General features: G+C 38.8%; 1 protein-coding gene across 1 annotated transcript; it reads left to right on the top strand.

Moving 5' to 3' along the window:
* Window positions 1-401: 401 nt before the first annotated feature.
* Window positions 402-15,560, top strand: NMU (neuromedin U). Its single transcript, XM_054823353.1, has 9 exons — window positions 402-540; window positions 3,852-3,910; window positions 7,203-7,250; window positions 7,349-7,408; window positions 7,951-7,980; window positions 8,087-8,137; window positions 10,188-10,262; window positions 14,251-14,304; window positions 15,525-15,560. Exons 1-9 carry the CDS (start codon window positions 402-404, stop codon window positions 15,558-15,560), a joined length of 552 nt encoding a protein of 183 aa, XP_054679328.1.
* The last annotated feature ends 1,185 nt before the right edge of the window (window positions 15,561-16,745 follow it).

Genomic DNA, 16,745 nt, shown 5'->3' with positions numbered 1-16,745 from the left:
CACCTTTTCTGCCCGCCAGCACGGCTGCTAGCATGTGTTTTTTAAAAAAAAAGGATTTTTCTTAAAGAAGGGGGTTAATAAGGGCCTGGAGCCTGCCCAGCCCCTCGCCTGGCTGCCAAGCAGGGGCACCCACCCCTGGGTTACACGTGGATCTGCCCCGCCGGGTGGGAGTGGAGCCGAGTCACCAGGTGCCGGGCGGAGGAGGTGGGGGGGTCTGGCCCCGGGGTGGCCGGTGGGGGAGCAGGCAGGGCGGGCAGCGCGGGCAGGGCGGGTGACGTGCCGTCCCTGAGTCAGGCTGATGCTCATCCACGTGTCAGGGAGACTTAAAAAGTTTGGGCAGGCAGCGAGGGCATGCCCAGAGAGCGGCTGGCCAGGGAGGCAGCGCAGGGGACACCGCGGGCATGGGAGACCTCTGCCACCAGCAGCCCCCCGCAGCCACCCCCCAGCGCAGCCGGAGGAAGGCGGGGGACGGCGCGGCGCTGCCGGGGTCCCCGCTGCTCCTCCTCCTCCTCCTCGCCTCCTCGATGTCTGCTTGCAACGGTGAGGAGCATCCCCCTCGCACCCCGTTCCTGCGCTGCCAGCCCTGCAATATGTTGGTTTGGTTTTTTTTTTTGGGGGGGGGGGGGAGGTGACCCCAGCAGTCTGCCAGCCTGGCGGGGGGGCTGCAAAGCGAGCCGCTGGCGCTGCCGTGCCGCCGAGCTGGGCTGGGAGGAGCTGCGGGGCTGGGGGAGATGCAGAGATGCGCAGGGGGTTGCAGCTGCTGGGCACGGTTTGGGGAAGGGGGTGTTGGGGGGGCTTTCTCGTCTACCCCGGCAGGTTTACTCTGTCCTGGCAAAACTACACTCCAGCAACTTGGGGAAGTGGTTTTGTTAAAAGTGATTTGATTTAAAATATCACTTACTCTGATTTAAAAGCTAAGAATGGGAAATGAGATGTACTGTGGGATTGTAGGAAAATTTAGGACCCTCTGGAAGTCCCCTAGCCCAACCTGAAACAGTATTTATTGCATGAGGAATCCCTAGGGGTGGGATTAAGTGGGAAAGGATAGGGCTGCTTTAGGCATACACCTTTGTTATCTTGATTTAATTTGAAACGTTGTGTTACACCAGAAAGTCGCTATTTTTTGTAACAGGGAGTGCTTGTCAAACAAGCACAGCTAATGGGCTTTTTAACAAAATATGTTCTCTTTTTTATTCTATTTTCCCACTCCAGATAGATTAACTACTTATACCTTGTGCAGTAACATTGCAAAATAAGTTGCTGTGCAAGGAATAGTTCTGTTTATATTATACATGTGTGAGTGTGAGTTACTTTCATCAGGAGTTTTTTGTTTTGATTTGATGTGGGTTTTAATATCAAGAATCAAAGAAATCCAAGTACAGTATGTTGAATATTCTGTTAAAAATAAATTCTGGAGATGTGGAAGAGGGGAGGGAAAGAAAAGGAGGGCAAGGAAGGGCAACGGCACACAGTATTTCATCATTGTTCTTACAGAAATGATTGCAAGGAGCTCGTGTAGGGTGAGCACTGGAGGTAAGAAGTGAATCTCAGGTTAAAAAGTGACTGAAACTCTGCAGCCGGCATTCTGCTGCCTTGGAAGAGGTTGAGTTTGTAGAAGTTGGCAGGATTGAAAGATAAAAGGACAAATATATCATGGACAGCATCAATTTTGTAGGAGGATTTCCTCCTCCATGTTTCTTTTGAATAGGATTGCTTTCCTCAATAGCACTCTTTCTTTTTTCTTCCTTGTGGTTATTATGTATATATTACACAATAACTTACTGTTTTCCCGCGTGTGCCAATGTGTATGTGTGTAAATGAATGAAGCCCTGCAGGGATTGCAGCACTGTTCTGGATGGGGTGATGGAGGGACACTGCTTGGCACCGGGAGTAACGTAGTCCTAGGTGTGAGTAAAAAACAGATGGGACTGCACATGAAATAAGTTTTGTGAATAAGTGAAGAAGGATTAAGGAAACTTAGGAGATGGTGAAATAATTACATCTCCTTTTTCCAGAAGTTCATGCTCCAGGCAAAAAACCCCACAAAAATCCCCACAAAACCCCCAATATTCAGGCTTTCTCACCTGTTCCCCTAAGCTTTACAGGCTATTGGATTTCTTCTGCTCCCCCTGGAAAGCCTTGGGAACCAGCAATGGCAGAAGCAGTGGTCAGAGACAGGCAGGCAATGGTTTAATGGGGAAGGTGTGTTAGTTTGAAGTGTTGCCCAGTCCCACTTTTTGCAGCCAGGATACCAGTCCCAGGCAACACTCCCATTTGAATATACTAATTTAAGAACAGAAAACAAAGTAAGAGAATTGTAGCACCTTTATTTGGTGTTTTTCCTTGGACTGAAACAAACATCCAAAAAAGCAAATTTTTCATTGGAAAGCAGTTTTCTTGTTATGTGAACATCTCGGAGATTTCAATAATATCTCACTTCTACGCAGTGTGAAATCAAGAGCCCCTCTAATTCTTTTTTTGGGGAAAACAAGCATCCAAAATAATTAGTCACCTTAAGTCTGTGCCAATACCAAAATGCGGTTTTGAAATCCACCCCTTAATGCCTGGAAGTAATTATTGTTATTAGTCGTACATGCAAAACAAATGGAGATGATGGGCGTTCATACCCTGCCCACCTGGCCATTCTAACTAAGTCTACCTTCACCTCTTTTTTGTTTAATTTGGTTCAATTCTTTGCAAAAATGTGACCACAGGTAATTATAGACTGCTTGGGAGGTTATGAAATCTCTATTAATCTGAGGTCTTTAAGAGCAGTGTATAACCTGGTTATGCATGTCTCATGGGCAGCTACTTTGGGCAGGGGTATAAATTAGATGACTTTGTAGGGTTTCCTGCGGTGCTAGAACCATAGAGATAAAGCACCACCCTCTCCAGCACCAGTCTCCTGCCCAGGTGAGTTACAACACATCCCCTCACCAATATGCCTGCGTGGTGTCTAGCGTACTCACTATTCAGTGATGCTCATTTCTATTATTTACAGAGACTCATTGCTATTAGAAATATACTGCCAGATAAAATAATGACATGGAAAGGTAGATATTCTGGGTGCTGAGTTGGGAGGGACCCAGAGACAGTGACTTCCAGGTCTGCAGCCTGGGTGGGCAGAGATGGAGAAAGAAGCTGCCCCCAAGCCAAGCACAGCATCCCTGCAGCATTATGCAGTTAATAACACATTCAGTCTTCTAAGGGACTGAGCTTTTCCACATCACATATGCCAAACAGAGGAAACAAAGCCTGTTACACATGTAATGTCTATCATCTTCTCAAAACCACCATTTTCATATCACGGGCATTATTCATATGCAAGCGTACATTACATAGTGCATGTTTAGTTCTTTAATTGCAACATACAACAAAGCAAGAGGTAGCATCCAGATTCTCAACTTGTGATGCATGTGCTGGAGGTGAGCTGAGTTCTCAGAGAGCTCGAGGTTGTAGGCACTGGAATGTGTTTTCCTGAGCAGGTTTTAGCATTCAAGAGTTGCCGTGCAGATTTTTTTGCCTGCTACTTTTCACTGAGAACAGACTAATGCTAGCCTGACCCTCAGTGAAACCTGAGCAACTGTTTATTGCCAAGAGATGTGAGTGTCCATATCTGCTGTGAACTTGTGAAGAAGCCTCCTGCTGTGCTGCTAACATAGAGCAGGCAGAAACTATTGGACAAACCCCACAACACCCGGGGGAGCAGAATTCCTTGGACACGGAGCTCTCAGACTTTGCAGTAAATAAGTGTGCTGGGTATCACAGTTTTTATTTAAATCACTGACACAGGACACTTATGCAAATGACCTTTGCTGTACAGCATTGCTAAGCATGGTTTGTGCTTCCAGGTGCACCGATGCCATCCCAAGCGCTCAAGGTGGATGAGGATTTGCAGCTGTGGAAAGAGGTAAGCATCATCTGCCATACGGTGTACTCCCATTTCTTCTGTGCCCATCCTTGCTACAGTCACACCTCATCCTCCAGTATTTCTCTTGCATGGAGTTCAGGTGCTTCTTCTTCCAGTCCTGCTTCTCCTGTACATCTCCTATCCTGACATCAACTAAGAGGTGAAACTTCTTATTTTCCAGATTTTCTGAACAGGAGGATGTTGAGGCTGGGTGTTGAGATGTCGTTCTGGGAAAAGACTGTCTTGGCTCAAAGGAGAGCTACGTTTGATAACAGTTGTCATTTAACTGTCAAGACCAGGCAGTCACTGTCCCTGGAAGCAACACAGGGTCCCATCTGGTCATTTTATAGTCTATACACGATACACAGGAATTGTTTCAACTCATCCAGTCTTACCTCTTGCTTCTTCTGTTCTGCACACAGGGTTGGGACACTGTATTTAATCCTAGCCTAGCCTCTCCATTTAGTACGTATAGGATAATGTGCTGTGCCAATTAGCTCCTCTAACATTTTGCTACTGATCGCTATCGTGACTTCCACTCTCACCTTTGAAATGAACATTTGTTTCGACTCCAGGATGTGACACGTGTGTTAACATGAGCTATTCCCTGCCCTTTTGGAGCAGATGGAGCGGCAGGGCATAACATGCAGAGAGGGTTTAGCCTGCAACTCACATGCCCTGGCGTTGCTGTAACCTTCAAGTATTCTGTTGACATTTGATTTTGTAGCTTCTGATAACGTTAGAAAGCAAGTGACTCACCAGGGGTGCAGATGCAGAGAGTAAATTTCATTCAGGAGAAGCCCTGCCTGTAAATTTCCTCCTCCTATTTTCCAGGAATGGCTCTGAGTTTATAAATATGACAATGTTGTAACTAAGTATTTTGTTCCTTTACTTGTCTCTCTCATCCTTTCCTTTCTCTATGTTATTTAACCAACCTCAAACAACTCACAAGCTCCCACCCTCAGGCTACATTTCTGAGATAGGAGAGAAAATTACAGAGAAGATGCATCAAGGGTGATAGAAACTATTAAATCTTTATTTTTCTTTTTTAAAAAGGAATTAACAGAAACTGTAGCTTTTCCTCAGCCCTTGCTTTGTCCATGCGGGTTTCAGCTGAGAGATGCCTTGCCTCGCATGGTGTTGAACACAAAGCAGTCTCTGGCTTGTCCTGCTACTGAATTACAATAGTTCTCTAGGCAAATAAATCAAGAAAAAACAAACAAAAATTCCCTCACCAATTAGAAACAGCTAATTTTTAACGTAGGCTTCCAACATGATTTCAGCTTAGTTTATCTCATTCACTGCTGATTTCTCCCTCTACTTTTTCTTACTCTGAAATTAGTGAAGCTGAACTGATATACCCAAAGACAAACCAATGCAAGATGAAGGGAAAAGAGAACGGGGAGGTTGTGTCGCCAACAAAAACTATTTAAAAGGGGAATTCTGTGAGCTATTAGCTTTCCCACTATCTCTGCTAATGCTTTCTCGTAGATTGTCTCCAGAGAAATGAGTCATCTCTTGTCTTGAAGTACTCAGATATGCATTATTTGTTTATCGCTTTTTTCATTTAATGTTTTCATTGCTAAAGAGTGCTGTTTTGGGCTTTTTACCTATAATAAAATCATAAGACCCGTTGCATTGCTTACTCTTTATTTTAAAAAAACAAACTTTTTTTATGCAGCCTGTGAACATAATGATTGGCAAAGCTTTTCGGCATCTGGATTAACAGTATCAAATATTCAATGGAAAAAGAAATAGTGCATACCAATGGGGGTTGCTATTGATACAATTTTAAAGTTATATAATGAAAAGGTGGGTGGTTTTGGGTTTTTTTTTTTTCATTATTATTAAACTGTGCAGCTTCAGTTGGAGTACTGGAGATTTTTACTTTTCTTTACAGAAATACTTTTCCTCACAGCATACTTGGAGCTTTCAGCACTGGTAATATTACTTCCATGAATTCAAATACCCTTTATTCCATTTCTTCTCCCTTTGCGATTAATTACTCCACTAAAAATGGTTCAGTATTATGGGATTCTTTCATCCTGGAAAAGAGGCAACAGGAGGAGGATGTGATTAATTGTCTATACAAGGTTATGAACGGTAGGAATCTGTTCATTACTTCTTGCAAGACAAGATCATGATAGCACTGAATGAAGTTAGCTTTGAAAAGACTGATCAAGACAAACAGAAGTGGTATTTCACACAGTGTTTAGGAAACCCTTGCCACAGGACGTCGTGGATGCTAAAAGTTCACAGTGGTTCAGAAAGACACTGGTCAAATTCACAGCACAGAAATCCACTGAGCTTTAGACCTAGTTCTGACTGAGAGTGCTCACACTACAAATTGCTGGTGGTTGGAGAGCAGGGGCTTTACTCAACCACTGGTCTTGTCTTAAGCTTTTCCCAGGGTGTCGACATTTGGCCATTTTTGGAGAACAGATGTAGAGCTAAATGGACATTTGTTTTGATCCTGATGAAATGGGAATTGGGACTTCTTGGTTTCAGTTGTGGATTTATTTGTTTTGCTTTTGTGTCTATGTGTGTCACATTCCATTCTGTGTTGACGTGTCTAAGTTCCTCAGCAATGACTTCTTCCATAGGGTTCTTTGCATTTAGATCTCTTGAAATATATTGAATATATCTCTTACTAATACTGTGATTTGGGAACTACCTCCTTTAAACAGAATCTTGCAAGGCTCCTCATTTGCCAAAGAAATCAGTGCAAACCTCAGATATTGGCTGCTTGGTGACTCACACAAATTGACTGGCATGCAGAAGATGTGCTGGCATAGATCATAACCACTCAAGAGATGCGTATATCATACACCTGTAGGGATGCTGGAATCTAGTTGGAAGAGCTGTGTTTGAGGAATTCTCATTCAATCACTTGCTTTAGTTTTGTCATTTTCTTCACAGTTTTGTATAATCAAAGAAATCACAGACGATATTTAAGTTCATAGTCCATACCCCAGATGCTTAAAATCATAATTTAAAATATGACTTAGTCTGATAAGGTTACAAACAAGAGTGGCATGAGGTGGGTAAGAGAATAAAGGACAGAGATATGTATGTGTTTGTTCAGATCAAGCAAGTATAAATTATTTTATGTGGTTAAGGATTTTTTTTCCCCTTGAATGCAAAATATTTCATGAACGTACCTATAAGGATTTCTTATGGCGGACAAGCTTGCCATGCCTTTAGCCGCACTGAATTGTTTCTGAAAATATACATATTTCACTTAGTTTTATTAATCTGACTTCTTAAAAAAGAACTGTGTGAACTTTTGCAGATAGATGATGCATGTTCTGCCTACCTGACCACAGATTCTCAGCCTCAGGTGAGTCAGACAGAGGTTACTTTATTATTTTGATACTATTTGTTATACGCAATAGGATTGGATGTGTGATACCTGAGTTCATGTTTTCTTTGCATTAGGTGTCCAGTACACTGGAAGAACTTTGCTTTTTGGTCATGGGATTTCTCCAGAAACCACAGGTAACACACAAAAGACTACTACTCATTTCTGCAGCCTGATCTCTCGGTGTGCCAGTGTTTGCAATGAACTCGGAGGACCCAGTATCTGAAGTGTCACTCAGTGCTGGAAGTAATACTATGAGTTTTTACTCTGAAATGCTATGTGTCCTAATCCAACACCTATTAAAGAGAGACACTCTAGTATTTGGAAAATAATCTCCAGGTTGGATACAAGGCTTTACATGTTTTTATTGCTCTAGATTAGAAAAATTATGAGTTCTCAATGGAGAAAGAAATTTACTTAGGAGAGTCTAGGCATATACAAAGGAGCATCCACTAAACCCATCTACTCTTCCAGTGGAGAGTAGTCAATGCTCTCTACAGAGTTTGAAAAGAGTAGTTACATTGATAAGCAAAGACTTGCAATGTATCTGTCAAGGAAGGACAATATTCCAATCCAATACTGAAAAGTTTATAATGTAATCAAAATTGTCCATTGCTCTTTTTCTTTCTTTTTTTTTTTTTTAAACAAATAAAAGCCTCTCTACCGATTATTCCCACAGGGTGTAGATGAAAAAGACAACACCAAAAGGGTAAGATTTCTATGTATGTTTTATGATCACACTAAAATTGTCAAGAAAATCATAACACCCTTGCCCTGTTTTGTAGTAAAACCCCACTTTTAATTTTTTTGAACAGTTCTTATTTCATTATTCTAAGACTCATGACTCAGGCAACTCAGACATCATGGTAAGTGGCATAGCACCTCCTTGTGAATACTAGTGTGCTTGTACGTAAAAACAAGGTAATGTTCCTTTTTGCAGTAGTGTCTCCAACAGTACAGCAAGCTCAGAACTAGGAGCTTTGTGCTTAAGATATAAAATGTGTTTTAATAACATGGAAGAGGATCATCAATATTGTCCAAGTGTGAAAAAATCTGACCACTCATAGAATCCCAAATGCATCTTAATCTTGTTGTTACAACATCTAAGAATAAGATCAAATGCTTGTTTCTGGTACTGGAACGTAACATATGCAGTGAAACAATGTGGATTTATAGAAGCTGAGAACATGACCATAAACATCAAGAACTTTTAATGAATTTTTATTAATTAATAATTAAATTGTATGTATTTATTTGCATGTCATAAATATATATCTGGCAAAACAGTATTTAAGTCTCACTCAGACTTTGGATTATATTTCAATGAAAAATATGATTTTAAAAATAGCCCAGTATTGTTAATATAAAAATATTCTCATAAGCCAACAGTATAAGCCAAACTATGTGTGATCCATTCTTGCTTTTAAAGTGCAAACATAATCTGTTATTTCTGTGCATCTATGTGGTTTTTCTGTGCACCATAGGAATTTGAGAAAGTTAAACATATTCATGTTTTCTCATTTCTTAACAATCATTCTTATATGTTAATGTCCATTTTTGCCTTGTTCTTTACATTTCTTCAGAAATATGTGGTATATTTCCTAGAAAGTGATATTGTTGATATTGAGGTCAGTGTTTTCATGATAGAGCAGCTCTGGAGGTTTTAATTGTAATCAGGGCACAGTGAAAGCAGCTATTTCTGCTGCTCCTCCTGCTTAAGAGGTGACTGCATCCCCCTTCATCCCCACCCCAAATACCTTTCTCCCCACCTGCCCCCAGGGATTGCTGCTTTCTCACTTCTGCTGTAGCTGTTCAGCTGACTATTTTCTAGCCCAGTTCTCAGAGATACTAACTGAAGTGAGATTCATCATCCCTTGGCTTTATTATCCTCTCTCCACTGACTGCTAGATAGAGCCCAAGTGACCAGCTGGGATGCCCTTTAACTCCTCCACTTATGTCAGACTTCTACTTTTTTCAGATATTATGATGCCACATTGCCTACCTTAGGCAGACAAAATTGGCTCCAAGTAGGCAGGTTCATTTTACTTATTAAATACATCAACACTTTAGTAACTCTAGTTATTCCATATGGTATAATTCTCCTTGTTGTATTATTTTTCTAAGAAGTATTGTATCAAAAATGCATTATTTTTTAAATTAGGTTTACATGAGTTGAAGGTTTAAATTGGTTGATGGAATATAGGTTTTTCTACTTTATTTCTCACTGTGGACCTCTCTCCACAAGCCCACATGGTTGTGTTTTGGCAGGGGGGCACTTACATGGCACGCAATGCCTCTGTATTTAACCAGGCTGTCTGCAAGCTTAAAGTCTTATTGAATATAAGGAGTTTCACAAATGGAGCTTGTCATTTTGGTAGAGTGACCAGTGCCATGGTTACAAATTTTACTTGACAGTGGATCCCTCCTGCACACTGTCTTCTAGAAAAACATATTTTTTCTTGCTGTGATTTAAGTTATGTTGAATTAGAATGAACTTTTCAGTACAACGGAGATGGAAGCTGCTAACTTCCATAGTAGATAATTGTAGAAATGTTAGTAGCAGTACTGTATGGAAATATTCTCTGTACCACTCAGAGAGGCTGATCAAAGTCTGAATAATTCAATTGCCTGAGCAAGAAGTCTGTAAAGAGTTCTGAACTTTCAAAGAGTAAAGGTGAGGACGCATAGCTTTTCCCCCCCATAACTTTGTGAGTCACGTTCATAGTGTAAATATAAATGTTGGTACCTGTTTGTTGTAAAGTCAGAATGTTAAAACAATGTTTCGCAATTAACATCTTCAGTCCTTTTTTGGTGCGTGTTTGGTCCATAAGCCAGTACTGCGGGAAGAGACTTTTTTTTGCATCATGAGGTCTGAATTTCATTGTTGCTCATGTGTCTGTGTTCGTGTCCTCTCAGTCGTCTGTCCTGCATCCTTTGCTGCAACTCGTTCCCCAGCTTAATGAGAGAAGACTGAAGAGATACAAAGTGGACGTATGTAATCTTAAACTCTGCATGCTTGTGTTCTCACACTCTGCAATTCATTAGCTCTTCTAAAAATGTCCTTGTAGACCTTTCTGCTCATAACATTTTTATTCTCACAATTTAATAACACACTAGTGTATTTTCATTAGAAACATGAGGTTTTTCTATTCTTTAATTACTGAAAAAGCATCCTGCTGATATTTAACATTTAAACCCCAAAACCACTGAAGTAATATACGCTTAGCACAGAACAGTGGTGGAACACAGAGCCTATGTATCGAAATGGATCTGTTAGCTCTGTTAAAAAATGAAAAATACTTTCAAATTTATCTGTACCATTATATTGCAGTTGAGTTATATTTTCTAGGAGGGGTTCTTTTTTTTCCCATTTGGAATTCAAACCACATCTACTCCTTAAACTTATATTATTTATGATTTCTAGCACTAAGAATTTCCAAGTAATTTATAGGCAATTTTACTGTTTAACTTAAGATGCAGATAAGAAAGTTCTCTATGGAATTAATTTTCAATACAAAAGTAGTGTGTGTTGGAACAAAATTTTCACATAGAGATGAATAGTCCCATTGTTTCAGAAATATAATAAAATTTGGGTATATTTGCTATAAATGCAATGTCAGATTTCAAAAATCAAAAAGCAGATGGCTATTAATGTCCATCTCTTTATTCCAGCTATGGAGAGAAGAGAAAAATGCCATCTGATATATAAGAATCTTTCTCTGTAAGAATACCAAAGATTCTTGTATAATAAAGTATACCAAAATCCAAGACCCAGATTATTCCTGTTTTACATTGACTTCAGCTTGGTTATTCCTCAGATTCATTGATATGATTCCTTATATTCACTGATACGGAAGTTAAAATAGGTGTACAAATGTGATACTTAAAACTGAGATAGTAGCATCCGCATAAGTAGGATTTTTCCTTTATTAATCCAGATACAGGCTGTGGTGTTAACTCCCAAATTTTCAATGAACTCTTAATCCTATGATTATATATGTCAGCTCTCATCTAGTCATGGTTGTGGTAGGTAATACTATCTAGCCCTCTCTTCGGAAAAAGGGAAATAAAAAAACTAGACCAAAAAAAAATATGCTATAGTGTTTAGGAAAAAGCCCATAGCAGGCAGACGTAACTTTGTGGCAAAAGGCAAACATTTTATCAAGCTTCTTTTTGTAAGATACCTTATTTTCAACATATTTTTAAAGTAGGAATAAATTAATGATGATGAGTATTATATGTTTCCTTAGTCATCTTTTCAAGTGGCTAATTTTTAAAAGACCTGTCTTGTATTATTTGTATTATTGCACTCATAACTAGAGGTACATGGAAATCGCAACAGTAAGAATTCCAACCATTCCGCACTGTGATAACTAGCAGTCTTTAATTTGCAATCATGATGTTACACTTATGGTTACATGTTAGCCCAGCTAAATACATAAGCACATGCATAACTAAGGTCATTCTTTCAGTGGAACTGTTCACGTGCTCAGTGCTAGGCTCTTTGCTACGTAACAATTGTAGTTCCAGCTAAAAATTTGAACGTAGAATTTGTGGCACTTTCAACTCCCATGTTGAGTTAACAGTAACCCTTAGTTTATGAACTACAGGTACAGCAGTCCTCTGGATTAGTCAGTGCTGTCATGGACAATTGGATTAGATTAAAGTAGACAGTGCAATACCTTCATCAGTCCTTAAGCAGAATAAGGGCGGTAGACTGACTAGGATTTGTTTGAAGAGGAATGGAATATAGAACTGTCACAGTCATACCATAGTAATGATTTTTAAGAAAGAAGGCATAATAACAAAAGCCACACTAGTTCAGGCTGTATTTTTGTCAGTCCAGTACCCCGTGTCTTGCTGTGCATAGGCAGGAAAAAGGTGGAAGGACCAGGGGAAGTGTGGAGCAATCATTTCTCTGGGATACTCTCTAGCTTCTGGCAGGCACATCCTAGAGACCTTCTAAGTCAAAGGCTTCATCTGGACCATTATGTAAGATAGCCATTAATGGATTTAACTACCTTTGATTTTTCCCTACTTGTATTTATTTTGGAATATTTTATCATTAGACATTTAGGCCTAAAAAGTGAAGAGCTCATTAAATCCCATTGAAGACATGCATAATATTAAATAAGTACTTTCGTACATTTTTGCCTGTGCAGCTGAAGCCAAGAGAAGTAATGACATGGCCAACACTTACAGAATATAGCCATTTTAAAATAGTCACGTAAATCTAAGAAAAAATGAAAACAGCTCTAAATTTAATTACATTTTATAGAAAGCAACCTTTTATATTTCCTGTTGTCAAGTCCTGCTATCAATACCAGTCGCCTTGTTAAAGGTGTTATTTACTGCTGTACAGTCCATAAACACCAGACATTTACAAAGTGCTAGCATCTTCTGGAATCAATTTCCTTTGCAGATTCTTTTGGGTTTGGTATTTTTGCATGCATCTTATTTGTTTTAATGTCATAATAAATCTTAAAAATTCATCCATATTACACTTATCATATTTGTTTATATGGCAGATTTCAGCATATTTTAGTGTAAGAGTTTAAAATCCTCTCTAAATGTTATTGCTGAGGACCATACCAGTTTATAAGAAAATTAAGAACACACTGAAATAATCTGCCATCAATAATAAAAGTATTGCAATTATTCCCTGACTGTGAGAAGGCTATAAATCTATGTTTCCAAGAGACTTTACCAGATGGGCTGATGGGGAAATAGCATAGGTAAACTTTAAACCAGTAGAGGATCAGAGCAACCCTGCCTCAGATGTGCAGAGGAACTCCAATCCCCCCTGGAGCTGAAAGCCCCCATGTTCCTTGGTTGGACTGACTCTGGCGTCACAGAACGTGCTTCAGGAGAGGTTAGCACGCTGATGATTCTTTTATTCCTCATACTCGGAATAAAACCAGAGCCTGTTTTACATAAACACACCCACCTCTCTCCTTGATCAGATAAGGAATTGAAAAGGTGGATGGGTGAAGGAGGAAACATGTTTTATTAAATCTATTCTTTCTTCCCAGTTTGGGCTGACACCAGATTTTGTCATGAATTTGATTCCTCTTGTGCTACATCTTGGGTGATATGATATGATCCAAGAAAGAAGACGCAAGAGCATTTTGTTGGCAAGTCAATCTAAGAGACTGAACAAGATAACTGAGAGAGGGCAGGGATTAAAATCAAACTCTAATTAACCATACTTCTTCATGAACATGTATGTTTCTGCATACATATATATATGCAGGTTTGTGAATATACATGCATATACATTACAGCATGTATTAATTATTTTTTAACATCTCCAAGCCCTTGGAAGTTTAGAAGGCAGGTGTTACGGTGAAGTCAGATTTTAGCTTCAGTTATTTTCCAACACCAACCTTCTGACATGAAATCAAACAAGAAAACTACATAATCTTCTTTAAGAGTTGTCTGGCTGTAAGCAGAGAATGACCTATTAACATAAATCACAATTCCACATTAGCAATTGTACTCTTGATTCCTTTTGTGTTCTAGATCAATTTCCTTACCTTGCAACAGCTGCCTATATTGTTTTGGTTTTTATTTTTGTTCACACACTGAATAGAAAAAGTAGCTGTTTCTCAATGTGTGCAGTGTGGACAGGATAGAGTATCATAAGGTCTTTTCGTTGGGAGTTGATGTAAGAGGGGTGATGATGATACACCTCTGGGAACAGTCTGGGATCTCATTCCTGGGAGGAGCACAAGTATTTCTGATATTTAAGATTTGCATTGTTTTCCTTCTGTGAGGTGCAAAGACCAACTCTACTTTATCCGTAGAGACTCTGCTGCCATGAAGACACTCTGGTTGTGTCTGGGTAATGACACCCGGAAAGTCAAAGGCAAAGGCTGATCATTACTAGTAGCATACAATACTTTTAAAATGTACATAAACAACCTCTCTATATGTATTCATTTACAAGAGTAGATATGATTGAAAATTCTTTTTTTAGGAAGAACTTCAAGGACCTGGAGGGATTCAAAGCAGAGGCTACTTTTTCTATAGGGTACGGTTGGTTTAACTTCTTTTCTTTTCATTTTGTAATGAGCATTACAAAACAAAAATTAGAGAGACCAGTGAATTACAGTAAGAATTACTGAGACTGAGGAAACTTGTTTCACTAAGAGCATTCCACCATACAGGACTACTCAAGATCTGCTCCAGACATTTTCTTAGATTAAAATAAAAGTATAGTAGGAAGTTTTTGCACATATCTTAATGTTTGTGTGCATGTGATACCATGCTATGCCTTGATAAGTCATTGGTTATTATATACATAATTCTCAGAGAAAGTTCTAGAAAATACAGCATCACTAGATACAGAAGTTCTCATGAGAATGAAACTACTCTGTTCAACTTTTATGTCATAGAGCCTTTTTACCCCATTTTAGCAAAATTGAGCAAGTTAAAGATGGCAAGTCAGACAATAATATCCCTCTTGATTTTGGTTAACATTTTTTTACACTTAAATAAGAAAGTGGCTAATGGCTTTAAATAAGAAAGTGGCTACAGTTGGACTTGATGATCTCAAAGGTCTTTTCCAGCCTAAATGATTCTATGATTCTAACAAAGACGGCAAGTTTGTGTAGTTACATTTCTGTATCGGGCTTGGATCTTTAGAGTTCTTATGGCAGGCCAAAGTTATGGGTAACATTAACATTGGTGCATTCACAATGCCAGTGTAAAAACCAAATCCTTATTAAGCTCACTAAGAAAATTTTAATCAGCTTTAGCAGAAATTGAGTACCTCAGTAGTGCAAAATAATTCTGAAAATGACCACAGTGAAAAGGGAGAAACTCTTTACCTATGTTAAAGAATACAGTCTAAAAAGAAAATAGTTGAGAGTGACTTATATATTTGTTTGTTAATTGCAACAAACATTTATAATGCAATAATAGCAACAATCTGAAAGCACATTTTAAGAAAATGCAAAAAGAATGAGGGATAATGGTCTCTCTGACTTCTTGTGGCTTTCTTCCCCTTATAAAATCATACAAGATAAGCATAATTCTTTCTTCAATCTCTACGTAGCAAAGTTTACCGTATAATTCTCCTCCAGAGGTGGATATACATGAAACAATAATGGGTCACAGGTTTATCTTTAATGATGATCACATTGACAGAACTGAGAAGTTTATCAATTCCTATACATAATCAATTGGGTGGGGCTTTGTTACTGAAAGCAGTCACTTTTATAGAGCACTTATTGAATATTTGTCTTTCAGCCACGCAATGGAAGGAGATCAGTGGATTTTCGCTAAGGAGGTATTTATTTAATACTTTTAATCATTGTCTACATTTAAATAGGCCACAATATTTATGTTGAGAAGTAGTCTCAGAAGGCCTCTAACTGTGTAGTCAACTTAGACTTCCACAAACTTTTCCCAGATCTGTTAAATTCACGTATCTTCAGATGAAGTGAATAGAAGCTGTAGGTACTCAGTTCTTAGAAGAGAGAACACAGACAAGTTTCTGGCACCAAGAATTGGAAAATATCCCAGATTTGTAATCAGTTTGGAAAGTTAGCAATGATGATAAGTATATATCAGGAAGAACTGATTCAACCAACTGTAAAATACATACTGAGAAGTATATTGACATCCTGGGGGTAATGCCCTTATCTTGCACAGAAAAAAAACCTCACACTGAAACTAAGTACAGATTTCAGGATTTAATTCCAAAGCATTCAACTATTTGGAGAGATATAAAAAAAAGTATGCCAATATTATAATGCTCTGTTTTCTAATATATTTTATACCTCTATCATACTTAAAATATTTAGTGTTATATCACACCAACAGCTAATGCTTTTTCTTATTTTTCAGGATTTTAGATTCCTGACCTAGAACTAATGCTGCAGAAATGCTGAGTACATGGAAATACTGTTTTTCCTTACAAAAATTATTCATTACTAATGTACAATTAAAAATCACTAGAATATAAATGTTCTTAAACTAGACTCTCTTAAAGATTCAAAAGTTTCTTTACTTTCTTGATTATATTAAAAGCATATTAAAATTGTTTGTTTCCTAGTGTTATGATGTTTACAACTGTGTAATGCAACTGTAAAAAAGTCAGTGTGTGCATGCAACAGACATTGTCCCTAACAACACAGTTATGTACATTTATTTTCACTTATAAATAAAGGCACTCGGTTAGAGATTTGTTTTAATGAGAATGTTTGCAATGTAGACTATTGCATTTTTCCAGAATATATTGTGATGTGTGCAGTCCTTAAAATCACAGCTTATCTAGGCAGGCCAAACAAATGCTATGTTTTAGTTTTCAAGATGATGTTCTCTACCCCTGTACTTCCCTCACTGTAGCCTGTAGACTGGCAGTCTGCAGGGTCAAGATAAGTGCACTGCAGGTGGCCTGCAGAGCTATATTGATAATAAAGGAGTTTGACAGTCCTCAAAAAGCCTTAATGTTAGTGTTTCATTGGC

Source organism: Grus americana, chromosome 4, assembly GCF_028858705.1.
Source record: "Grus americana isolate bGruAme1 chromosome 4, bGruAme1.mat, whole genome shotgun sequence".
Classification (NCBI taxonomy): Eukaryota; Metazoa; Chordata; class Aves; order Gruiformes; family Gruidae; genus Grus; species Grus americana.
The sequence above is the reverse complement of the archived record's forward strand: the minus strand, read 5'-3'. Positions and strand labels throughout refer to the sequence as shown.

Coding starts and splice junctions, on each gene's coding strand:
- NMU (XM_054823353.1), top strand. CDS start 402: ATGGGAGACCTCTGCCACCAGCAGCCCCCCGCAGCCACCCCCCAGCGC. Junction 3,911..7,202: donor ATTTGCAGCTGTGGAAAGAG/GTAAGCATCATC, acceptor GAACTTTTGCAG/ATAGATGATGCATGTTCTGC. Junction 8,138..10,187: donor CAGGCAACTCAGACATCATG/GTAAGTGGCATA, acceptor GTGTCCTCTCAG/TCGTCTGTCCTGCATCCTTT.